The following is a 26,143-nucleotide window of genomic DNA, read 5'->3' on the forward strand; positions in this document are numbered from 1 at the left end:
GGCAGATCACCTGAGGTCGGGAGTTTGAGACCACCCTGACAAACATGGAGAAACACCATCTCTACTAAAAATACAAAAAAAATTAGCTGGGCATGGTGGTGCATGCCTGTAATCCCAGCTACTTGGGAGGCTGAGGCAGGAGAATCGCTTGAACCCTGGAGGTGGAGGTTGCAGTGAGCCGAGATCACGCCATTGCACTCCAGCCTAGGCAATAAGAGCAAAACTCCTTCTCAAAAAAAAAAAAAAAAAAAAAGGAAATGGACAGGCGGAGCACGGTGGCTCAAAGGTCAGGAGTTTGAGACCAGCCTGGCCAACATGGTGAAACCCTAGCTCTACTAAAAATACAAAAATTAAAATTAGCCAGGTGTGGTGGCACAGGCCTGTAATCCCAGCTACTCAGGAGACTGAGACAGAAGAACTGCTTGAAGCCAGGAGGCGGGGGTTGCAGTGAGCCAAGACTGTGCCACTACACTCCAGCCTGAGTGACAGAGCAAGACTCCATCTCAAAAAAAACAAACAAAAAGAAGGGACAGGACTAGGCATGGTGGTGGCTCATACCTGTACTCCCAGTACTTTGGGAGGCCAAGGCAGGTGGATCCCTTGAGCCCAAGAGTTTGAGACCAGCCTGGGCAACACTGTGAAACCCTGTCTCTACAAAAACTTAGCCAGGCATGGTGGTGTGCACCTTTAGTCCCAGCTACTTGGCGGGCTGAGCCAGGAGGATCATTTGAGCATGTGATGTGGAGGTTGCAGTGAGCCAAGATCATGTCATTGCATTCCAGGTTGGGTAACAGAGCAAGACCCTGTCTCAAAACATAAAAAAAAAGAATGGACAGAGATATAGGAGACAGAGTATGAACAATCTTTTCAAAGAGTTTCTATATGAAGGAAAATAGGAATGAGGAGCTACAGGAAGATATGAGATCAAGAGAAGAGTCTTTTATTAAGATAGGAGACATAAAAGCGTGTATGTATGATGTTGGGAATGTTTCAATACTAGAAAGAAAAATCGGATGGAACAATAGTGATGTGTGTAAACAAGGACAGGCTCCACTTCATAAGTAACAGAACACATAGTATATAGGTATAAATGCAGGTACCACACCTCAGATATGGTTGAGAATATATAGAAGTTCTGTTTGATTGCTATTATTTTCTCATTGAAAATAAAAAGCAAAATCATCCCCTGAGTGGGAGGAGGTAATGGACATTTTTGGAGAGCCAACAAAACATGAAATAGTATAGGAAAGTGAATGAATTAGGGCAGTGGTTCTCAAAGTGTGGTCCCCCAACCAGCATCATCAGCATTACTTGGGAACTAGTTAGAAATGCAAATTTTAGGGCCCCAGCCATTAAGTCAACTGAATCAGAAACTGGCAATGGGGCCCAGCAATCTGTTTTAACACGCCCTTCAGGTGATTCTGATGTACACTGAAATTGAGAATAGTCTAAGGACATGTAATAGAATTATAAGGCTACATTAAGAACCTACTTAATGGCTCACACCTGTAATCCCAGAATTTTGGGAGGCTAAGGCAGGAGGATCACTTCGGCCCAGGAGTTCAAGGCTGCAGTGAGCTATGAGCCACTGCACTCTAACCTGGGCAACAGAACGAGATCCTGTCTCAAAACAAAAACAAAAACAAAAAACAAAAAAAAAGAACCTATTTAAGGTTAGTGAAATCAAGATTAGCCACTTTTCTTCTCCACTCTAATTTTTTTTTTTTTTTTTTGGCAGCTCTTGGCCTGAATTTCAAGTTCAGCTCCACTTCTTACTTATCTTTTCTGTGCCCAAATTCCCTCTTCCATAAAAATGGGAATAATAGTAGCACTTAATTCATAGGGTTGTAATGATTTAATGTACTGAATTTCATGTAGAATACCTGCAACAATGCTTGGTGTATAGTAAGCTTGAATAAATGTTAGATATTATAGTTGTCACCTCACAAATTACACATCTAAACTAAAATAATAATTGATTATATTACCTTCCATTTCCAGCTTTTTAAACCACTTAAATAGCTCACTAGAGGTTATAATCCATAGCTACTATGAAGCAAGCTCTCACCATGGCCAGGCAGCATATCATAGATTTAACCTTTATTATCCCAATGCCCTCAGTAACCCTATATGTATTATTCCATTTGTATAGTTATAATATATTCCATAACATTGTTATCCAGTCCAAACTCACAGAATTAGCAAAATGCAGAATTAGAATTTAAGTCGAGTTTTTGTGTGGTGCAAAACTAATGCTCTTTGCCTTGGACTACATTGCCTATTCATTGTCAGAAAACGGTACCCCAAAATTTGGTGCTTTGACATGCTGAACTAGAGAAGCAGCCGCAAGGTTTCTCTGATCTCCCCACCCCACCTCCTGCCTCTCAATCCTCTGCCTCCCCCAAAACACGGGATAAGACTGTTCTTTGAAGTTTCTTATCTACCTAGAAACCAGACCCATCAAAGAACACAATTGCTTTCTATCTGCTTCCTCCCTGAAATTTCATTAACCAGAAGAAATTAAAACATATCACAAAGCCAGATACAGTGGTGCACACATGTAGTCCCAGCTACTTGTGAGTCTCAGATGGGAGGATTCTTGAGGCCAGGAGTTTGAGGCTGTAGTGTGCTATCATCATGCCTGTGAATAGCCACCACACTCCAGCCTGGGCAACACAGTGAGACCTGGTCTCATAAAAAAACAAAACAAAACTCACATAATAGAGTAAGAGACTGAAAATTAACCACCACACTTAGAGCCCAAACTTTGCCTCAAACTACTGTTTTTTGTTTTTGAGACAGGGTCTCACTCTATCACCCAGGTTGGAGGGCAGTAGCGAGATCTTGGCTCGCTGCAACCTTGCCTCCAGGGCTCAAGTGATCCTTCTATCTCAGCCTCCCAAGTAGCTGGGATTATGGGAGTGAGTCACCACGACTGGCCTTCAAATTATTGTTGGTTCTCTAGTTTCACTTGGTTTACAAAGAGAATAATTTACAAGTGAATTTCTGCATTAATCTCTCCTAAAATCATTTACTACTCCTCTAAAATTGCCTGTAGCACCCCCCAACTGTTTCTCCCCTATGAAAAGTATTAAACTTCAACCATCTGACCCTTTTTTGAGTTTTCTTATTTTGTTGTATTGTTCCTCTGCTTATGAACATTAATTTGTTAGGCTTTTCTCTTGTTAACCTGTCTTTTGTTACAAGCACGTTGTCATGACTCTTTTGATGGGGAGGAAAGTGATCACCCCCTTTCCACCCCTTCATACTACACTACCTTTTCATTTCCTAACCTGTTTGTAGGAGGTTACTGAAGCTTGCATTAATTTCTTCAATAGATATTTATCCAGACTAGTATAATCTGGGTGCTGGGGAAACAGTGGTGAACAAGACAGGCACACCTCATGAAACTCACAGAACTGAAAGGTGAATGGATTACTATCTTCGTCCTTTTTTTGTTTCGTTTTTTTCGTTTTGTACCTAGTCCTGCAGATGCATCCTTAACTTCTGCAGTGTGGTATATGGGAACTGGATCCGCTCCTAAATAGGTATGTGACTTCTCTAAGCTTTATCTTCTTCACTTAAAAATTAAAAGCATCGGCCGGGCGCGGTGGCTCACGCCTGTAATCCCAGCACTTAGGGAGGCTAAGGTGGGCAGATCACGAAGTCAGGAGTTCGAGACCAGCCTGGCCAACACAGTGAAACCCCATCTCTACTAAAAATACAAACATTAGCCAGGTGTGGTGGCACGCGCCTGTTGTCCCAGCTACTCAAGAGGCTGAGGCAGAAGAATCGCTTGAACCCAGGAGGCGGAGGTTGCAGTGAGCCAAGACCATGCCATTGCACTCCAGCCTGGGTGACAGAGTGAGAGACTCCATCCCCCCCCCAAAAAAAAAATTACAAGCATCTGTAAATACATAATCTCAAATAAAAATCTTTGTGTATATCTCCATTTTTAAAATGATAGACACGAGAGTCTCAATGATTATCTTGAAAAGATCACAAGGAAAATGAAACAAACATGAATTAAGTACCTGTAAGGTAGTTTGCTGGTTACTTTTACATATATGATAAATGATGGATCAGGGACTTCAACCTAGATCACAAAATCACCACCACACTGCCCTGCTTCTGTCATGGGAAACACACTTTGATACTTTCTTCATTCTTTCTCCACTCCCTAGACTTGAAGCCCGAGGAGTAATCCATCTGCAAATATTGAACACTTTTCATATATGAAACGCACAGTACACAGTTTTTAAAAACTGGTCTCTGTTGTCAAGGAACTTTTGAGCCATTCAGAGAGACAACACTTACACACACACACACACACAAACTGAGGGAAGTATGAAGTGACCAAATAATGGTATACAAAGATGATCTCATTTGATCCCTATTACCACTCTTTGAGGAGGTACTATTATTATTGCTCTTTTATAGAGAAGAAAAGGTAGGTCTGTAGGCAGTAAGCAAGTCTCAAGGTTACTCAAGCAGGAAAGGGCAAAACAGATTCAAATCCAAGTTCTGACTCCTAAGACTTTCTCTAACTATATATGGTAAGACAAACCCAGAAACTCCAGTTCCCTAAGCAAGTAATAGACCCCATTTGGCTAGGAGGGCTGGATAAATACTGAGAAAGGGGGAAGATGAAGCCGAAAACGTAGGCTAGGGCCTAATGTAACTCACGGACTTCAGAATGCAGACTGTAGGAATCCACTAAAGGTAGTTCTTAGTAAGGCAGAAATTACTGCAGTCTTAACTTGACATAGTAGTTTCTCAACTTGGTAGAAGCAGACTATAGAAAAAGTAACTTTACAGTTGGCTACGTGACTTAGACAAATTACTCTCTCTGACCTCAACTCTCACAGCTAATTGAGAGGAGAATTCTATATTTGGACAATCGCGGTGATTAAACGAGTGTATGAAAGGCGTCTGAAGCTAGGGGGCGCTAGATAAACGCTGATTTTCCCTTTAAATAGGGAAAAAGAATGCAGGCTTTTTGTTTACATAGAGTTGGCAGGCATGCGTTATCCAGCAAGGCCGGAACGGAAGACCCTCTCAGCCTCAGCTGCAACCACATCTGGGTATGCAGAAACCTTCTAAGATCCCAGCGTTTCCAGGGAGATACTCCATTTCCCCCTCACTTCTCCGGACCTGTCGCCGGACCATGAAGACCTGACTGCCCTCTAATAAAGTCCCTAGCCAGCACTCTTAGACCGCCCAACCTTCCCAGCTCTTCCTTCCGAGGCGGCTACTCGATGACATCACATCCACTTCCGCTTCCGAAGGCGGCCTCTTTTCATTCCTCAGGACCGCTCTAGGCTGCCACCACGCCGGCTGGCCCCAAAAACTCAATGGTTGTTGGGCGGGGTCGTGACGTCCTTGGCGTGGCTGCAGGGGAGGCCGCGGCGGGGAAAATGGCGGACGGGAAGGCGGGAGAGGAGAAGCCTGAAAAGTCGCAGCGAGCTGGAGCCGCCGGAGGTGAACACAACCCCAGCGTCGTGGGCAGCGTGGGATGCTCCGGGCCTTTCTTTGAGCTCCCAGGGTGGGGGGAGTGGGGTGGGGCGAGAATGGGCGGATCTGGACCTCACCCGGCCAGGTGCTGGGCCCAGACCTGCCTCGGGCACGCCCGATGCGGCCCGCTGGGCTCCGGGCCTACATCGCCTCCTTGCCTGGGGAGAGCCGGCCACTGTTCGTCACCTCCTGGCCCCAGCGGAGGCCCTGATTCCGAGGAGAAGGGAGATGGGCGCCAGAAAGGGAGACCGAACTCGGGGTGGGACCAGGAGCGGCGGTGCAGGAGCCGCTACCGCCACACCGGAGACGCACATCACACAAAACACACACACCGGAGACGCTCATGAGACAAAACATACACACAGTGCGAGCCACCGAGTAGTTGCCGCGGGAACTGGCCGCAGGCTGAGTTTCTGACGGTGCCGGCCTCTCAGTTATACGCAGGAGTTAATTACGCTTGCTGCTCCCTTTTCACTGAGGAGGTGGACAACTCCGGCCTACTCTCTTTCCTTTACTTCCAAGTATAATATTGACCCTATGACAGGATGGGCCGAGGTGATGGAGGGGAAGAGGAATGCCTTTGCCTGCCCTCTGGTTTAAGCGGCGGGGTCTAGGGCTAAGGTTTGGTTGCCTTTCTTTGAAGTATCTCCCTTAGGCTGTTGCCAGCTGACCGCTTGCCAGATAGGCGACTAAATAGTCTAGCGTGACTCTTCCTGTATTTTGTTACGATGTTAAACTCAGGTTACAGCTGTCCTTATTCTGTCCATTCCACTCCCTAAATTCTGGTCTTGTGCGTGAAGGAAAAGAAACGTAATCTCTCCAGCTCCCTCTTTGCACATAACAAGACAAGTGACTTAACACGTGCGAGCTGTTTAAAATGTTCTAAAAACATTATTCTCTATTCTGACCACTTCAGTTATCATTCCCGAAATTATTTAATATGAGAAAATAGAAACGATTAATAGCATATGAAGGCCACTAGTAAACCTACTAATATAATGTTTCATGTGAATTGCCTTTATTGAAAAGATTAAGTGTAATGTTAATTACTTGGGACCCAGGATTTCCTTTTTAAAAAACACGTACAGTTCTGTTAGTTAAGCTGGAACTCCATCTCTCTGTTCCCTCCCCACCCCCTGCCTTTTTTTTTTTTTATAACTAGTAAAATACCTTATGAAAGAACAATTTAAATTCAAACCATCTACTACTTTCTCACTAGGGAATTTTTTTTCCAAAAAAAATTGTCTTGGAAATTGTGTGATAAAATTACATAAAAGTTTAAAAGTAGTTTGAGGAAAAGCAAAAAATTTTAGAAGTAGTTTGAGGAAAAGCCTAAAGAATCATGTGTTGATTTTAAGGCCATCTCGTTAACTGTCTTGACCGAGGGTAGCAGACGTGTTTAATGTGCTGTCAAAATGTACCTTGAGTGTCATTATAAATCCACTGTATAATTTACCTGTCATTCTTTCAGTTGAGGGTTATTAGTTCTATAGTATGAATATTGATGTTTCCATTTTAGCATGTGGGGAGAAGTAGTATAGAATTACTTTGCTAATTGGTATCAGAAAAATTATTATGGTCTTTTTCTTGGTAACTTAGAGTAAGTAAATATCCCTTAACTTCTACATAATTTGTCTCCTTGCCATTACAAGAAAGTAGTGCTGTTACGTTTAAGCCATTTTTGAATGTCAGATATTTTTAATGAAATTGTGCAGAGGAATCATAGTTAAAATATGTCATACCATGGATATTGCGAAATTGGTAATTTTGCGGCAGATAGTCACTTTTTTGAAAACACTGTCAAGTTTGTCTTAGGGGCTTAACTAGAGAATATTCTGAATTTTAATTCCTGTCGAGCAGTCTACTGAGTTGGAAGTATAAGTTTTTTTTTTTTTTTAATGAATAGTTTCCTTTTTTTTTTTTTTTTTGAGATGGAGCTCTGTCACCAGGCTGGAATGCAGTGGCGTGACCTGGGCGCACTGCAAACTCCGCCTCCCCGGTTCAAGTGATTCTCCTGCCTCAGCCTCCCAAGTAACAGGCGCGTGCCACCACGCCCAGCTAATTTTTGTATTTTTATTTTTGTATTTTTGTATTTTTGTATTTTTTTTAATTTTTTCATAGGTATATAAACTATTTATTAACAGACAAGGTCTACAGACTTATTTCTTCTTGGACACACCCACGGTGCGGCCACGGCGGCCAGTGGTCTTGGTGTGCTGGCCTCGGACACGAAAGCCCCAGAAGTGACGCAGCCCTCTATGGGCCCGAATCTTCTTCAGTCGCTCCAGGTCTTCACGGAGCTTGTTGTCCAGACCACTGGCTAGGACCTGGCTATATTTTCCATCCTTTACATCCTTCTGTCTGTTCAAGAACCAGTCTGGGATCTTGCACTGGCGTGGATTCTGCATAATGGTGATCACACGTTCCACCTCATCCGCAGTGAGTTCTCCCGCCCTCTTGGTGAGGTCAATGTCTGCTTTCCTCAACACCACATGAGCATATCTTTGGCCCACACCCTTAATGGCAGTGATGGCAAAGGCTGTTTTCCGCCGCCCATCGATGTTGGTGTTGAGTACTCGCAAAATATGCTGGAACTTTTCAGAGATCACTAGAGACATGGTGGCAGCACAAGCGGCGGCGTGTAGGCCTCCAATGGAAGAGCAATTTTTGTATTTTTAGTAGAGACGAGATTTCACCGTGTTGGATAGGATGGTCTCAATCCCTTGACCTCGTGATCCGCCCTCCTCGGCCTCCCGAAATGCTGGGATTACAGGCGTGAGCCACCGCGCCCGGCCAACATTAATTTCTATCTATGAGAGAAGCTACTTATTTGAACTTCCTGCTTTAAATAATAGGGTAAAATTGGTAGTTTTTTGTCCTTCTCCCTTTGGTTAAATCTTTGTAGCTCTTTGAAATAATGTTAGCAGAAATAATGTTAAGAAAAATGTTAAAGAAGAGCTAGTCATACATAATCATGGCCATCTCAAGCTTTTTTGGTTATACCAAGAACTGCGTCAATGAAATTGACATTCATTATGTCAGGCACTAGTAGGGTCTTGAATACCTTCTCATTTAGGCTGCACACCTCTGTGCATACTAGAGAGGTAGCTCTGCCCTTCTTTCAAAAAAGGAAGCAACCAGAATGCAAATGGGTTATGAAGGGTACCCTTACAGACTTAAACTTTCTTATTAGGTAGTTTTTTCTTCCTTTTTTTTTTTTTTTTTTGAGATGAAGTCACGCTCTGTCGCCCAGGCTGGAGTGTAGTGGCATGATCTCAGCTCACTGCAACCTCTGCCTCCTGGGTTCAAGCGATTCTCCTGCCTCAGCCTCCTGAGTAGCTGGGATTACAGGCCCTTGTCACCACGCCCATCTTAATTTGTATTTTTAGTAGAGACGGGGTTTTGCCATGTTGCCCAGGCTGGTCTCAAACTCCTGACCTCAGGTGATCCACCCGCCTTGGCCTCCCAAAGTGCTGGGATTACACGTGTGAGCCACTGTGCCCAGCTTACTAGGTGATTTTTTCAAAGTAAGGTACCTTTGTGCTCTAAGGCTCACCCCTCTCCAACTACTCAGTGAAAAAACAAAAAAATGCTAGTACCATGTGTAATTTGATTTCATGTTAATTACATGTTTTATTTGCTCAGAGTACAAATTAGATAAAATTCCTTTTTTAAAAATATTCCTTAGTAAAGAATCTAGTAATTTGCTATTTTATCCATGTTTTATGTTCTAAGTTGATAAGTGATTTTCTCATTTTTAAAAAAACTGATCATGTATTTAGTCATTCTTTAGTGTATAGATTGTTTCTACATATAAAGCCAGCAGGTTTTCTGTTTGTTTCTCTGTTCCATTGTGTAGAGCCAAAGAGGTTTTTATTTTAACTGTGTGTCAGTCACAGGAAAGTAATTATTGTTTGGGCTCCACTATGAAATGTCATACTTGATTAGAGCTACAAATAGAATACAGAATAAAATTAGCGTAAGTGCTTTTAGTTATAAACAGACTCTGAAAAAACTGTTTGCATCATACTCTTTTTCAAAGATATTCTGTGCTTCATAAATTGAGTTCCGTTTTTCAGCTGTTGAATAGCAATCTTGATTCTTTAATTCTTCAGGTGCTTTTGTGATTTTATATGTAAGTAAGAGAATGGCACCTCAAGCAACCATTTCAGTGCTATCTTTGTCTCTTAGGGAAATCCCAAAACATAATCCTGCTTAATTTCCCTGCCCTATACTGTCATTACAACTTTTACTCCTCGTCCAAAGGGAATAAAGAGTTTCTTTTATTTTTCATCTAAACAGAATCAAATGTTTTGTTCAAAGTGCTTATTAATCTAGAGACCCCATTATTCCAAAACTATATAGATCTATATCTATAGCCTCTGATCTTTTAATCCTTTACTTGTCAGTCTGTGTTCGAATTTTTTTCTCCCCATTCTAGCTCTGTGTCCTGCTTTCTTAACTGTTATCAAGGCCATCTCTTGGAGCATCTTCTTTTTCTCCATAAATAAACTCTTGATCCAGTGTAGCGTAATATATTCTATATGGTGAACGGGCAAACTGGGGAAAGAAAATAAAAGTTTTAATGATCAGCCAGCCTTCTTCTGTCTTATCGCCTGATATGTTCTTAGTCTTATATAACAGACCCAAGAAAGTCAGAATGTGAACTAATTTCATCATTGACTTCATACAAACAGAAGCAAAATTAGCAAGACGTTTTGCCTTCCAAACCTACATATGTATGCCTTCTACTGTTTGAAATTATGATTAGCTCATCTTTCATGAAAAAAACTAACATATAAACCAAAGTATGATTTTTTTTTTAATAGCTCTTATGGGTAGCTTAAAACAGGTAATAACCAAATTGTCAGAGTAGAATTAAATTTCTCAAGAGGGAATGACTTTGAAGTTCCTTTTCAACTCCTAAGATTGTGTGAGATGTACATGAGGAACACATCACTCAAGGAAATAACTGGGCTGTATTAACACTGTCGTTTGGGTAATAATGGGCCTGTTCATAACTAGGTACTTTGTATGATTATTACTACATTACTGAAGAATATTAAAATTTATTAGCGAAGTATGTTATTTTACCATGTGACCAATTGCTCACAAACTACTAAGTGTAAAAGATGTTAGATAGATCTGATTTCTAAAAAGCAAAATCCCACAAATAACCAGATTATTGTACAAATTGTAGTGTTTAGTTGAAGGGTCTTGACTTTTTGTGAACTCTGTGTTTATAATTTTAAATTGCTCTGTATTTTATGCTAGTTAATTCATGGGAGCCTCTTCTACTGCCACACAATCTCAGTTCCTGCTGTATACTCTAACAAACAGTGGAAGAGACTGTTGGGTCAGTAGGTGACAACTGCAGAGGTATCTTCCTTATAACGATGCTTTTGAGGTTGCTGCTCCCATCAATCTGCTCAGTAAAAATAGCTCATCTTGGTAAGTTGTTTCGACTTCACCAGGACCTGAAGAAGAAGCAGAAAAACCTGTGAAAACTAAGACTGTTTCTTCCAGTAATGGAGGGGAAAGTTCCAGTCGCAGCGCTGAGAAGCGATCAGCTGAAGAAGAAGCTGTCGACCTCCCAACAAAGCCTACAAAGATCTCCAAGTTTGGATTTGCCATAGGTAGTCAGACGACAAAGAAAGCATCAGCCATATCCATCAAACTTGGATCAAGTGTGAGTTGTTATTTCATATATGATGTTTGTAATGGGTCTTAAGGATTTGCTTTGGAAACGTGGCATTTACTAGGTTATGGTAAATTAAGGGTGAAAAGGTACATTGTTTGAGAAGTAATCTTTGACCTATGAACTTAGATGATTAGCACCCTGTTTAAGAAGGGTCTGAATGAGTTTTGTCTCAATAAAGCTGTTAAGAAACAAAGATTTGGAATATTAGGAACAACTATTATAGGGAATATTATTTATAAAATAATAAACTTAGAATTTTTCTAAGTTGGCTGGGCACAGTGGCTCACACCTGTAATCTGAAAACTTTGGGAGGCCAAAGTGGGAGGACCAGTTGAGCCCAGGAATTTCAGACCAGTCTGGGCAATATGGCAAGATCTATCTCTACAAAAAATAAAAATATAATTTAAAAAAATCTTTTTTCTAAGTTGAGCAAGTCCTCCGAAAAATATTGTCAGAAAGATTTTCCAAAGTTTATTTTTTTATCTTTCAGTGCCTGTAGTATTAAAAATAATATTGAGAAATCAGTTATTTGTATCTTAAAAGATTAATATTAGTAAGGTATTGCTTGATAAGATCTACCTTATTATCTTACTTTGGAACGACAAATGGGAATTGAATACTGTGTATCTTATGTTGGTAGTCTTTTACATGTCAATATTTGATCCTTTGTTTTAAGATGTCAGCCTTAGATTAATACTTATTAACCATGGAACCTCTGGAAGTGTTTGAAATATTAATTTGAAGCATATGAAGTTGTAGATAACTTGTTTCTGACCTATAATATGAAAACTTCATAACCTTCAACCAAATAGATTTCTTATTTAAGGAAAAAGGAAGTTACTTAAATAGTGTATTGCTATTGGCTTTGGAAAATGGTTACATTCTTGTGTGAGGAGAAAAATCCTAAAATTGCCTTTCAGTTGGTTATTTTTATTTGTGCTGTGAAAGTTAATGCTCAATTGCCAGATGTGCATAGCTTTATTCTACATTAGATGTTTATTCAAAGATCTTAAAAATATGGTCTGGAGCAGTCAGTATATTTGGGCTATTCTCATTTTAAAAAGCTATTATTACTTAGAATCCCCGCTCTCACTCTGCTCTGTTTGCCCTTTTTCTATTTCTATTTTTTAAAAAATTCAGTCTGAACAAAAAACATTGAGCTTATAACATCAGTACTTCATTACTCTATTTCTGTATTTCAGCTGATTGTTTTTGTTTAATATGTAGTTATGAAACTTGTATATACCTAACTGCATAAATATTTAATGTTTTTTGATAGTATATTAAATATATATTCTCAGGCGTACTTCTACTATAGGTGGTCCCCTTGAGAATACATTTTACTGTGCATGAACATAGTTCCTAAATCTAAATCCCTACTCTTTTTTTTAATTAATTTATTTTTATTTATTTATTTATTTATTTTTTGGAGATGGAGTCTCTCACTCTGTCATCCAGGCTGGAGTGCAGTGGCGCAATCTCAGCTCACTGCAACCTCTGCCTCCTGGGTTCAGGTGATTCTCCTGCCTCAGCCTCCTAAGTAGCTGGGACCACAGGTGCACGCCACCACGTCTGGCTAATTTTTGTATTTTTAGTAGATCCGGGATTTCACCATGTTGGCCAGGCTGGTCTCAAACTCCTGACCTCAGGTGATCCGCCCACCTCAGCCTCCCAGAGTGCTGGAATTATGGGCATGAGCCACCGAGCTTGGCCCCTCTTTCTTTTTTTTATTTTTTTGAGACGGAGTTTCACTCCTGTTGCCCAGGCTGCAGTGCAATGGTGTGATCTCGGCTCACCGCAACCTCTGACTCTGGGGTTCAAGTGATTCTCCTGCCTCAGCCTCCCGAGTAGCTGGGATTACAGGCATGCACCACCACGCTTGGCTAATTTTGTATTTTTAGTAGAGACGGGTCTTCTCCATGTTGGTCAGGCTGGTCTCAAACTCCCGACCTCAGGTGATCTGCCTGCCTCAGCCTCCCAAAGTGCTGGGATTACAGGTGTGAGCCACCACACCCGGCCTACTCTTTCTAAATAATTGACATGATTCATAATTTCTGATAATTTGGGGTGGGAGGGTTATATTTTGAAAAAACTACTCAGTAAAACTTTTTAGTTTTGAAAACAATCTGTTTTTATAAAATAAACTGCAAGATTGGGCGTGGTGGCTCACGCCTGTAATCCCAGCACTTTGGGAGGCCAAGGTGGGTGGATCACAAGGTCAAGAGATGGAGACCATCCTGGCCAACATGGTGAAACCCCATCTCTACTAAAAATACAAAAATTAGCTGGGCGTGGTGGCGTGGGCCTGTAGACCCAGCTACTCGGGAGGCTGAGGCAGGAGAATTGCTTGAACCGGGAGGCAGAGGTGCAGTGAGCCGAGATTGTGCCACTGCACTCCAGCCTGGCAACAGAGTGAGACTCTGTCTCAAAAATAAAATAAGATAAACTACAGTGTAAACACAGTCTTATTGGGGAGGTGAGGTGTAGGATATTTTTAAAAAATTGAAATTGCTGGATTGAAGATAGTTAATCAGCCAGCAAATGCTTATTTGTGTCCACAACATTAAATACATGACATCTTTTAAAAATTAAGGGTGTTTCTAGAGTTATTATGCATAATCTCTAACTGAACATGTTTTATTCCTTCAAAAGAAAATACTATAAAAAATGTGTGTGGTATAAAAGAAGGGATGGTTAATTTTGTTTCAGTAGATCAGAGAAGATTTTACTGATGAAGTGATCTTTGAGTTGGACTTAAATGTAGGCAGGAGCAAAAGGGCATTTCATGCAAAGGCAGTTAAGATGTGAAGCCATATAGTACATTGAGAAAAATCATTAGTATTTGGACAGGGTTTGGTGGGGAAATGTAGGGATACACAGTCCCCAAAATTAAGACCATGAGACCGAATTTGAGGGCTTGTATTCCATAATGAGTCTCAAGACTTAAACAGATTTGCATCTTAGAAGCATCACTATGGTAGCATATAGATGGTTGGTGGGAAGAGGATGCAGAAAGTGGTGAGGCCAGGTGCAGTGGCTCACGCCTATAATTCCAGCACTTCGGGAGGCTGAGGCAGGATTGCTTGAGCTCAGTAGTTTGAGACCAGCCTGGGCAACATAGTGAGACCTCTTCTCTACAAAAAGTAAACAAGGCTGGGCGCAGTGGCTCAGGCCTCTAAACCCAGCACTTTGGGAGGCCAAGTCGGTGGATCTCTTGAAGCCAAGAGTTCGAGACCAGCCTGGCCAACATAGCAAAACTCCATCTTTACTGAAAAATACAAAAAATTAGCCAGGCATGGTGGCACACACCTGCAATCCCAGTTACTTGGGAGGCTGAGGCAGGAGAACCACTTGAACCCAGGAGGTGGAGGTTGTAGTGAGCTGAGATCTTGACATTGCACTCCAGCCTCGGTGACAGAGCAAGACTCTTGTCTCAAAAATAAGAAATGAGCTGGGTATGGCAGGGTGTGCCTATAGTCCCACCTACTTGAGAGGCTGAGGTGGGAGGATCACTTGAGCCAGGGAGGTCGAGGCTGCAGTGAGACAAGATTGCACCACTGCACTCCATCCTGGGTGACAGAGTAAGACCTTGTCTCAAAAAAGAAAGAAAGGTCAGGAGATGTTTTTTTTTGTTTTTTTGTTTTTTGAGACGGAGACTCACTCTGTCACCCAGGCTGGAGTGCAAAGATGTGATCTTGTCTCACTGCAACCTCTGCCTTCCAGGTTCAACCAATTCTCCTGCCTCAGCCTCCTGAGTAGCTGAGATAAAGGCGTGCGTCACTACCATATCCAGCTAATTTTTTTTTTTTTTTTTTTTTTTTGTATTTTTAGTAGAGAGAGGGTTTCACCATGTTGGCCAGGCTGGTCTCAAACTCCTGACCTCAAGTGATCCACTTGCCTCAGCCTCCCAAAGTGCTGGGATTACAAGCATGAGCCCCTGTGCCCAGCTAGGAGATGTATTTCTGACAGTAGTCCAGGCAGGTAATGCTAAGGACCTTAAGTTGGTAATGTGATAGCATGATTGAAAAGGCAGAGGGAGAATTAAGTTTACTTAATAGGTGTCTAATCAAGAGGACCTTACAAGTTGAAGAAAAAGATTTTCTGGTTTGAGTACTTATGAACACTGTGAAACTAAAGTACCTAGGGGAGCTCCTAAGTGGAGCTGCCCAGTAGGCAGATGATAGCCCATTTAGGGGTAGACATAGGATTAGGTAGTTAAAACTAGGAATGAATGAAATCGACCAGAGAAGGAAAAGTCATTGACACAAAATTCTGGTTGTCTGCTAATTTAAAAAAAAATTTTTTTAGAGATGGGGGACTTGCTGTGTTGACCAGGCTGGCCTGGAACTCCTGGTCTCAAGCAGCCCTCCTGACTCAGCTTCCCAAAGTGTTGAGATTGCAGATGTGAGGCACTGTGCCTGCCTGGGTATCTATATCTTCTAAATGGGGAGCAGCAGGAAAGGTACAGAACAAAAGGTGGGAGAATTAGGAGAATAACCAATAAAAAGCATTGTTACAGAAGCCAAGGAAAGGGTGTTTTTATTTTTTATTTTTATTTTTATTATTTTTGAGACAGAGTCTCACTCTGTCACCCAGGCTGGAATGCAGTGGCGTGATCTCACCTCACTGCAACCTCTGCCACCTGGGTTCAAGCGATTCTCCTGCCTCAGCCTCCCAAGTAACTAGGATTACAGGCACTCACCACCACACCTGGCTGATTTTTTGTATTTTTAGTAGAGAGCACCTTGGGGGGCTGAGGCGGGTAGATCACTTGAGGTCAGGAGTTCAAGACCAGCCTGGCCAACATGGCGAAATCTCATCTCTACTAAATATACAAAATAAATTTGCTGGGCATGGTGGCACACACCTGTAATCCCAGCTATTCAGGAGGCCGAGGCATGAGAATCATTTGAACCCAGGAGGCATAGGCTGCAATGAGCCAAGATTATGCCACTGCACTCCAGCCTGGGCAACAGAGCAAGACTCTGTTCTCAAAAAGAAAAACAAAAAACATAGTGAGAAGAGATGGTTTGGATTAATTATGTTTATAGGCCTAGGGGCAGAAAGCCCCTTTTATGCTTTCAAGGCACATTGTATTTAATGTTACTATGGGAAGGTATTACTAATCATTTTCTCTTGCCTGTACCAAATACCCCTTAGGTAAGTGATATTGTAGATCCTAACTAGAAAATCTTTTATAGGAGGGCAACAAATGGATACCACAAGTTAGTAAAGTAAAACATACCTACTGATAATCCGCATTTTTGAAAAGAGAGAATGGATTTGTCCAAAGTATTGGGTTCGTTACTATACAAATTTCTATGGAAATATAGTTAAATCTTTCAAGATAAATTATTCATATCATTAAACAAGCTTGTATAAATGTTAGTTACATGATATTCTTTTTAATATGTTTCTTCTTCAGAAGCCTAAAGAAACTGTTCCAACTCTTGCTCCAAAAACTCTTTCAGTAGCAGCAGCTTTTAATGAAGATGAAGATGTAAGTTGATATCCAATTTTGTTTTTTTACTTTAACCAGTTATTTAAGGAAGGCATTAGTGGCAAATTATAGGTTATAATAGTATTAGTGAATTTTCTTTATAATAGTTTTTGTGTCTGTATGTGACATCCATAAAAACTCGATACTCTATTTTTGCATTTTATTTGGTTGTAGGATTATTTTAGAGTATTGTTGACTTTGGGGGCAAGAAGCTTAAGGATGAAATCAGCAAATACTTATTATGAGTAGTTTGTGCTAGGAAGTATGTAGGATCCAAAAAAAGAAAAATCTAATACTATTGCCTTAATTTTTATAGTTGGGGTCTTCAGTAATGATACATTATGCATGCATTCAATTTTAAAAAGCCAACTATTGGCTAGGCGCGGTGTCTCATGCCTGTAATCCTAGCACTTTGGGAGGCTGAGGCAGGTGGATCACCTGAGGTCAGGGGTTCAAGACCAGCCTGGCCAATATGGTGAAACCCCATCTCTACTAAAAATACAAAAATTAGACAGGCGTGGTGGCACACGCCTATAATCCCAGCTACTTGGGAGGCTGAGGCAGGAGAATTGCCAAATACCCCTTAGGTAAGTGATATTGTAGATCCTAACTAGAAAATCTTTTATAGGAGGGCAACAAATGGATACCACAAGTTAGTAAAGTAAAACCCAGGAGATGGAGGTTGCAGTGAGCCAAGATCATGCCACTGCACTTCAGCCTGGGCAACAGAGCGAGACTCTGTCTCAAAAAAAAAAAGAAAGTCAACTATTGTGCTCACTTCCCATATCCCTAGGAGGGATAACAATTAAATAGTGCTGGTGATTCTGCCAGAAGTTCTACTCAAAAAGCATGTGGTCCAGAATGAGCATGAGATGCTTATCTGACAGTGTCTTTGTCCTGATTTCCTCATGCCCCTCACAATGTCGCTATCTTCTCATGTTATGAATGACCTATGGAAGTTTCAAGTATGATTCTGACTGATGTTTTTGTACTAGACTCTGACATTAAAACCTAACCCCCACTCATGATGTGACGTCATTGTGTAGCAAATAAGTGTTTCAGGATACATCAGTAGTTGTTCCCAAAAGCATATGTGGGCGTATATTCGTGTGTGTGTGTGTGTGTGTGTGTGTGTGTGTGTGTGTATGAGAGAGAGAAAGAGAGTTTCTTGCTTCAGAGAGAGAGAGTGTGTGTCTTGCTTTGTTGCCTAGGCCGGAGTGCAGTATCATAATCACAGCTCACTGTAGCCTTGACTTCCTAGGCTTAAGTGATCCTCCTACCTCAGCCCTCCAAGTAGCTGGACCACAGGCATGCCCCACCATGGTCAGCTAATTTTTGTATTTTTTATAGAGACAGGGTTTCACCATGTTGCCCAGGCTGGTCTCAAACTCCTGGGCTCGAGTGATCCTCTGCCTTGGCCTCCCATAATGCTGGGATTACATGTGTGAGCCACCACACGGCCATATGTTCTTATGTGGATAAGACTTAATATGTTCAGAGGACTGGAGTGATTTGGGAAGAATATATATGAAGAAGATACTAAAACATTAGGCAGGGTTTTAGTGAATCAAGAAATAATTTTGTGGCCGGGCACGGTGGCTCACGCCTGTAATCCCAACACTTTGGGAGGCCGAGGCGGGCGGATCACCTGAAGTCAGGAGTTCGAGACCAGCCTCAACATGGAGAAACCCCGTCTCTACTAAAAATACAAAATTAGCTGGGCGTGGTGGTGCATGCGTGTAATCCCAGCTACTCAGGAGGCTGAGGGAGGAGAATTGCTTGAACCTGGGAGGTGGAGGTTGCAGTGAGCCGAGATCGTGCCATTGCACTCCAGCCTGGGCAACAAGAGCAAAACACTGTCTCAAAAAAAAAAAAAAAAAACTTTTGTAAGCCAAGCTATCAATTTTCAAGTCACAAGCAGTAAATACTAAGTAGCTGCATTTGACTGAACTGCAGAGTTTTGTAGAGGAATTTCAAGCAAGGATAAATATGGAATGATTGGAGCCCAAATCAATAAGCAGAAAATTACTGTAGTCATCAGTGTATTCTCTCTTGGACTTTCACTCATTCTATCCATTTGAGTGCTTTCTGTATGTTAGCCACTGCGATGTTATAAAGATAAATCAGAAACGTTCACCTAGGAGCTCAGCCTAGTAGGGCAGGCTTAAATGTAAAACAGTACAAGATAAAAACCGAAAGTATCTGAATAAATGATACTGTGGAAATTGAGAAAAGAAGTAAAGGCCAGATACTAGATGCAGCAGCATGTAAAAGACCACTGGACTGGCAGTTGGAAGACCTGAATTAAGTTTGAGAAGCACTAAAATAATATTTAAAGTTTCTTGGCATCTCTAACATTCTTAAGAAATCAGGTACCATTTGATTCAACCCATTCAGATATGTACAGACTGTAGGAGGGAAGAATGATACAGGATGCAGGGAATGAATATGTGCAAAAGTGCAGAGGTTGGAAATTGTAAGCACCTACATTACAACAATGGCTTACTTTGAATGCCTAACAATTTGGATATCTTTTCACATTATTTTACCCTTAATTTGTGAGTTGTGTGATATATTTATTCATATTTTGAAAACGGAGAAATTGACTGGGCATGGTGGCTCACGCCTGTAATCCCAGTACTTTGGGAGGCCGAGGCAGGTGGATCACGAGGTCAGGAGGTCAAGACCATCTGGCTAACATGGTGAAACCCCGTCTCTACTAAAAATACAAAAAATTAGCTGGGCGTGGTGGCATAAGCCTGTAATCCCGGCTACTCGGGAGGCTGAGGCAGGAGAATTGGTTGAACCCGGGGGGTGGAGGTTGCAGTGAGCCGAGATCGCGCCACTGCACTCCAGTCTGGGCAACAGAGCAAGACTCCATCTCCAAAAAAAATGAAAATGGAGAAATCAAGTGTGCATGAGCACATGCCAGTGCACACACGTGTTGTCTTTTAGGTCTTCTGTTTCTTGTTCTTTGCATCATACCCTGCTGTTTTCCCTGCTTTTAAATAAATTTCGGATGCATTTAGACAACATTCTTTCTGCTATAATATAACAGTAATAAAGGATAAACTGTCTCATAGATTTAAAAAACACATGTATCTGAAGTCATCTTTTTTTTTTAAATCATAATTAAGTAACCTTGGATATATATTTGAGTTTGAAATATACTGAACAGAGAGGATAGCCACTTAATTAGTTAATTTTGAAATTTTAAAATATTTTTCCAGTTGTTACATATGTGTAGTCTCTTTTAATTTGGACAAATTCCTTAGTCTTTGTGTATATTTCATGGTATTAACATTTTTGAAGAGTACAGGCCAGTTATTTTGTATAAGCTCCCTCAATTTGGATTTATCTGATGTTTCCTCATGATTAGTTTCACGTTTCTTACTTTTGGCACAAATACCACAAAAGCGATGCCAAGTTATCAGTGCGTCATATCAGGGAGCACATGCTGTCAATATGCCCCGTCACTAAAGCAGTGTTAACTTTGATCATTTGGTTAAAGTGGTGCCTGCCAGATTTCTTACTGTCAAATTACTCTTCTACCTTTTGTAATTAAAATTTATTTTGTGGGGATAGGCTTTGAGAATATGTGAAAATAATATGATCGAAGACGTTTTCTCACTAGTGTTAACATCCGTTGATAATTCTTGCCAGAATTATTATGATAAGGTTTGCCAAATGATGATTTTTCTGATTCCGTCATCCTTTCTGCATCTATTAACTGTTTCTTACTGTAAGGAAGAGCTTCTTATTATCACACTTAAATTTTATTTATTCAAGTGTATACTCATGGAATCTTACTTTATTCAATAGGTTATAATGCTCAAATTGTCACAGATTTAACCAGTAGAAGTCCCTTTAAGCTGGATCAACACCCTTTTAAAAAGTAGTATTTAGCTAAGCAGCAGCATTTATACATAAAACTTATATTTGAAAGGAACTTTCCCCACAATTTTCAACAACTGTAAGTATAGAAAAAGTAAGGAATGAGCTCTCTCTTTTTTTTTTTTCTTTGAGACAGAGTTTCGCTCATGTCACCCAGGCTGGAGTGCAGTGGCACGATCTCGACTCACTGCAACCTTTGCCTCCCAAATTCAAGCAATTCTCCTGCCTCAGCCTCCTGAGTAGCTGGGATTACAGGCACGCGCCACCACACCTGGCCAATTTTTTATATTTTTGTAGAGACGGGGTTTCACCATGTTGGCCAGGCTGGTCTTGAACTCCTGACCTCAGGTGATCCACCTGTCTCGGCCTCCCAGAGTGCTGGGATTACAGGTGTGAGCCACTGCACCCAGCCAGGAATGAGCTTTCAAGATGTCTTTATTGTAATAGATATTTTTGAGGAGCAGTACCTTAAAGTGGTTAAGAACCTTTGCTTTGGTGTCAAACTCTTTTGCTATTCATTTGCTTTGTTTCCTTGAGCAAGTTAACTTTGTTACCTCACCTGCAAAATATGAATGATGTTAATCATACCTCCCTCATGCGATTATGTTAGGATTTTTAAGAGATAGGACATATACAAACATTTAACACAATGTGTAGCATTTAGTAGCTAAATGGTTTTAGTTCTAGAATGTTTGTTTTTTCAGCAATTTTTTTTCTTTATGCAAAATCAGCACCCTAGAAGACAGGCATTTATTTTTTAAATGTAGTTAAGGTAAATAACTCACTAATTTTCTCCTTTTACCAAAATTTACAGTAGTGAAAATGCTAAAAGACTTAGATATAAAATTTAGCGTATTAGTAATCAGGAATTGAATAAGTTTGTATGCAGTTATCTTGGTTTACTTACTTTTTTCTTTAGAGTGAACCAGAGGAAATGCCTCCAGAAGCAAAGATGAGGATGAAGAATATTGGAAGGTATTATAATTTTTCATAAATATTATAGAAAGTTACAAAGGTGAATTAAGAACAAAAATAACTGGCACATGATTTCTTACAGTTCAGGCTTTTCTTGTGCATTTGGGCAGAACAGTTTTTAAAAGCATTTTCTGTGTACTAGATGATTGATTAGGATTTTGAAGATGAGTAAGACATGGTTCAATCCTCATGAAGAAAGGTAACTGTAATTATTCTGTGAACTCTCAGTGATCTTATTTAGTCTCCCAGTTAAAGAAAATGAGTATCTTAAGACATAACAATAATTTAAGACTACTTCTTGACAGGGTCTTATTCTGTTGCCGAGGCTGGAATGCTGTGGCACAATCACAGCTCACTGCAGCCTCGATCTCCCACACTCAAGCTACCCTCAGCCTCTGAAGTAGCTGGGACTACAGGCATATGCCATGACACCCGGCTGATTTTTTTTTTATTTTTAATAGAGACAGGGTCTCGCTATGTTGCCTGGGCTGGTCTGTAACTCCTGAGTGCAAGTGATCTCCCCACCTCAGCCTCCCAAAATGCTGGGATTACAGGTGTAAGCCACCACGCCCAGCCTGTTTTTTCAAATAAGAAATAGCTATGAGAAATGTTTCTGATTTCAAAATTTTTCCTGGTATGAATCAAATGGCTTTCAGTCACTTCATTTTTTAAAAAACTTTGTAAGTAGAGACAGGATCTTGCTATGTTGCCCAGGCTGGTCTCAAACTCCTGGCCTCCAGCAGTCCTGCCTCAGCCTCCCAAAGTGCTGGGAGTATAGGTGTGAGCCACCATGCCCAGCCACTTCACTTATGATATCATTTCTACCACTTTATCTTATATTTCTTTTTTTCTTTATTGACTTAGATGCCAAATACCAAAATAAGACAAATGAAAGTATTTTAATTTTCTCCATTGTTGCTGTTGTCATGGAGATAACATTTATTTTTAAGTTAACATGATGTGCAGTTTCATGTCTTTGTGTGCATTAATGGATAGCTTAGAGATCAGTAAGAAAGCTTAATTCCACCTCAACCCCATACTATGTCCCCATTTCTTCCAAATGTATGAACCCACAAAGAACTGAGTGGTAAATCTTTTTCCTTTTCCTGTTTAACTACCAGTATGATAATGCTAAGTGCTAAATCTATACACAAGCATAAGTCTCCAGACTTCCATTATGTGATTCAAGTAGAGTCAGTCCCAGTGGCTGCCTGCATGCCTTCCTTTCATACTGAGCTTAAGTAAAGTAGGAAGTACATATGACGTTGTTGTCCTGCCTAAACACCCAGCACATATATTAATATAGTTAAACATAAATAATTGAAGCAGAAGTTCATAAAATGACACTGAACCTTTCTATGTGTAATATATCTTCATGTTTTTCTTCTATTTCATTTTTTACAAATGCTGGTGACCAGCTATCACATTGACTTCATGATGCTGTTAATGGGTTACAGGCAACAGGTTTTTTTGTTTTTTTGTTTTATTTTGATTTTGGTTTTTTTTTTTTTAAGACAGGATCTAGCTCTGTCACTCAGGCTGGAGTGCAGTGGTGTGATCATAGCTCACTGCAGCCTTGACCTCCTGGGCTCAGGCAGTCCTCCCACCTCAGCCTCCTGAGCAGCTGGAACCGCAGGCGCACACCACCACACCTGACTGATTTTTAAATTTTTTGTCGAGGCAGGGTCTCACCATGTTGCTCTGACTGGGAGGCAACAGTTTTTAAAACTGTAGTGGTTGCCACACTTAGCTGTATATCAGAATTACCTTAAATGTTTGTTAAAACTACAGATTTATCCCCACCCCCAATTTAGGCCTGCTGGATCTGAAATTCTAGAACTGTGTCTGTAAAGTGTTTTTTTGTTTTTTTTGTTTGTTTTTTGTGACAGAGTCTTGCTCTGTTGCCCAGGCTGGAGTGCAGTGGCGTGATCTCGGCTCACTGCAACCTCTGCCTCCCAGGTTCAAGCAGTTGTCCTGTCTCAGCCTCCCAAGTAGCTGGGACTACAGGCATGGGCCACCATGCCTGACTAATTTTTGTATTTTTAGTAGAGATGGGGCTTCACTATGTTGGCCAGGCTGGTCTCAAACTGCTGACCTCAGGTGATCCGCCTGCCTCGACCTCCCAAAGTGCTGGGATTACAGGTATCAGCACCGTGCCTGGCCTGTGAAATGTGTTTTTAAAAAGCTCTGTAGGGGCTTCCAGTGTTCAGTCTGTGTTTATAATAGGCGCTAAACAAACATGTATTGAATGAATCAAAACCATAACCTGAAAGGCTTTATATAACATTTTAAATAAATTTTCTTTCTTTTAACACAGGGATACACCAACATCAGCTGGACCAAACTCCTTCAATAAAGGAAAGCATGGGTTTTCTGATAACCAGAAGCTGTGGGAGCGAAATATAAAATCTCATCTTGGAAATGTCCATGACCAAGACAATTAAATGATGTTTTGAAATTGGGGTGTGGGGTGGGTGTAAAGTTAAAAGGAACAGTTTCCTTTTTTAAAGAATGGTATAAGACTATCTTTGGAGCCGCTTTTTTTTTCTTTTTCATTTTTTTAAAAGATTGAGTGATACACTAATAAATGAGAGTTTGAAATTAGAGGTAATTTATGTTTTATATACAGATTTCAAGACATTTGCTAATTTTGTAGTTTCATGTGATTAGTTTCCAAAGGTTACAGATAATAAAGAAATCAGAAATGGTACCTTTTTAAGAATTGCATATTTTTTTAGACACAACTATTAGCACATTAAGAGGGAAGCAAAAAGTTACTGTCTATTTAAAACTGCAAGCAGTTAACTCTCTTAACTCCCTTATTACCTAAACTTGTCTGGCTCCCAGGAACAGCCTTATAGAGAGAGGGAGTATTGTATTGGGAAGAAAATGTTACTGAACTATTGACTGAAAGTAAATTTAGATAAAATACAGCTTTTTTCCTTATGGGCATTTGTTTTGTTTCAAGTCTTCATAAACTAGTATTGCATTGCTATCCGTGGATACAGACGCTTAGCTCTTAAAAGATTTTTTTTTTTTATGTAAACTGTTGAATATTTGAAATAGTCCACTTCACCTTAATGGGTCTTGTCTATCTTCATTAGTCTTCAAAGAAAAACCATTTGCTACCAAAGTAAATCAGTATTTTGAATGTGCTTCTCTTGTTTTTTGTTTATTAGCTAGTTCCTGTAAACATTTCCACCAGAACTTGAGGCAAATCATAAGGAAGCTGTTTCTTTTAAAACACAAACCACCACCAAAAATTTAAATGTACATATTGCTTAAGTATTTGGCTGTTTTTATTTTTTAAAAGGTATAAACACCAAAAAAAAAATTAACATTGTATGAAGATGGAAAACAAGAAGATGCACTTTCTGTAACTTTGTCTAAGGATTTAAATTACTAACTTGTGAACTCCAATTTGAATTGAACTTAACTATCGGTTTTCTTACTGGTAAAATTATATGGTTTATTTTAAATGCGTACATATTGACCAATGGCATCTGAAAAAGCACATTTTAGATACTGAAATTGAAGGAAAGAAAATGCATCTTCAAACATTTTTTGGAATCTCACCACATATACTTTGTTAGATTTGTGTATTGTAGGGTGTCTGTTTTGTATGTTTGTATTGTATATGAACTTTTTTTTAAATGTGACAGTTAAACACATCTTTAAAAGCATAGTCACAGACAAAAGCATACAGTATAAAAATTTCCTTGAAAACTCCTACAATATATTTGGAGGCAGCTTCAGACTGTTTTATTGGTGGTAACTGCTTGCTGAGGTCTTTTAGTTGGTAATAACTCCAGAGAAGCAGCCTGTGTATATTCCTAACACTTTGTTCACTAGCATTTAAGTTTAGAATAAGCCCAAGTAAAACAATGGAAATGTATATAGAACTCTTAGTTCTTACATGATTTAATTATATCAAGATACATGAATTTAACTTACTTTAATGTAGGCAAACTATCCATTTTTTTGTCCATTTTCCTGTTTGTTAAAATAACATACCTCTCCTACATATTATTTTCTTGACCCAAATGAAATATTAACCTAAGGTCAAGCTGGGAGAGAGAAATGACTGAGATGAATGTCTTTACTAAAATACCAATAAATTTGTCAAACTCAATAGTGTTTTTATTTTCTATTCTATTTAATTGTTGCTTACTGGTTTTTGTTTTTAAAGTTGAGACAAATGTCAAGTGTTGCTCTTGTTCATATTGTTGACCAAAGTAATGGGGGATTTAAAATTCTGAATTACTGGTGTCTGCCTAGCTCAGCACCTAGTTCTATAGCATTACAGAATCTCAGACTCAAAAAGACTTAATCCTCCTCCAGTGCCAAAGGATTGTTGTCCAGTTCTTTAGAAAATCTTGCCAAAGCTTTTCTTTGAGAATCACTAAATATTAGAAAGTATTCTTTTTTTTTTTTTTTGAGACAGAGTCTCACTCTGTTGCCGAGGCTGGAGTGCAGTGGCACGATCTCGGCTCACTGTAACCTCTGCCTCCGGGGTTCAAGCAATTCTCATGTCTCAGCCTCCCAAGTAGCTGGGACTA

General features: G+C 40.2%; 2 protein-coding genes across 3 annotated transcripts; one reads left to right on the plus strand and one right to left on the minus strand.

The window, feature by feature from the left end:
• The first annotated feature begins 1,738 nt into the window (after window positions 1-1,738).
• Window positions 1,739-25,716, plus strand: PCNP (PEST proteolytic signal containing nuclear protein). Of its 2 annotated transcripts, XM_054481180.2 has the most exons (5): window positions 1,739-5,481; window positions 10,989-11,203; window positions 16,641-16,715; window positions 21,529-21,584; window positions 23,902-25,716. In XM_054481180.2, exons 1-5 carry the CDS (start codon window positions 5,355-5,357, stop codon window positions 24,026-24,028), a joined length of 600 nt encoding a protein of 199 aa, XP_054337155.1. In that variant the 5' UTR covers window positions 1,739-5,354; the 3' UTR covers window positions 24,029-25,716. The 2 variants fall into 2 exon arrangements, with proteins under 2 accessions (XP_054337155.1, XP_063517624.1); XM_063661554.1 differs by lacking the exon at window positions 21,529-21,584 and having other exon boundaries at window positions 5,295-5,481.
• LOC129033124 (small ribosomal subunit protein uS13-like) lies at window positions 6,058-10,678 on the minus strand. The gene has a single exon (XM_054481181.2). It carries the CDS (start codon window positions 8,130-8,132, stop codon window positions 7,674-7,676), a length of 459 nt encoding a protein of 152 aa, XP_054337156.1. The 5' UTR covers window positions 8,133-10,678; the 3' UTR covers window positions 6,058-7,673.
• Window positions 25,717-26,143: the final 427 nt, after the last annotated feature.

This window comes from Pongo pygmaeus, chromosome 2 (genome assembly GCF_028885625.2).
Source record: "Pongo pygmaeus isolate AG05252 chromosome 2, NHGRI_mPonPyg2-v2.0_pri, whole genome shotgun sequence".
In the NCBI taxonomy this organism is placed as follows: Eukaryota; Metazoa; Chordata; class Mammalia; order Primates; family Hominidae; genus Pongo; species Pongo pygmaeus.

What these genes read in the sequence shown, in the direction of transcription:
- PCNP (XM_054481180.2), top strand. Translation starts at nt 5,355, where the DNA reads ATGGTTGTTGGGCGGGGTCGTGACGTCCTTGGCGTGGCTGCAGGGGAG. An exon ending in GCGAGCTGGAGCCGCCGGAG is followed by an intron (nt 5,482 to 10,988) that starts GTGAACACAACC and finishes CGACTTCACCAG; the next exon opens with GACCTGAAGAAGAAGCAGAA. An exon ending in CTTTTAATGAAGATGAAGAT is followed by an intron (nt 16,716 to 21,528) that starts GTAAGTTGATAT and finishes TTTTTTCTTTAG; the next exon opens with AGTGAACCAGAGGAAATGCC.
- LOC129033124 (XM_054481181.2), bottom strand. Translation starts at nt 8,132, where the DNA reads ATGTCTCTAGTGATCTCTGAAAAGTTCCAGCATATTTTGCGAGTACTC.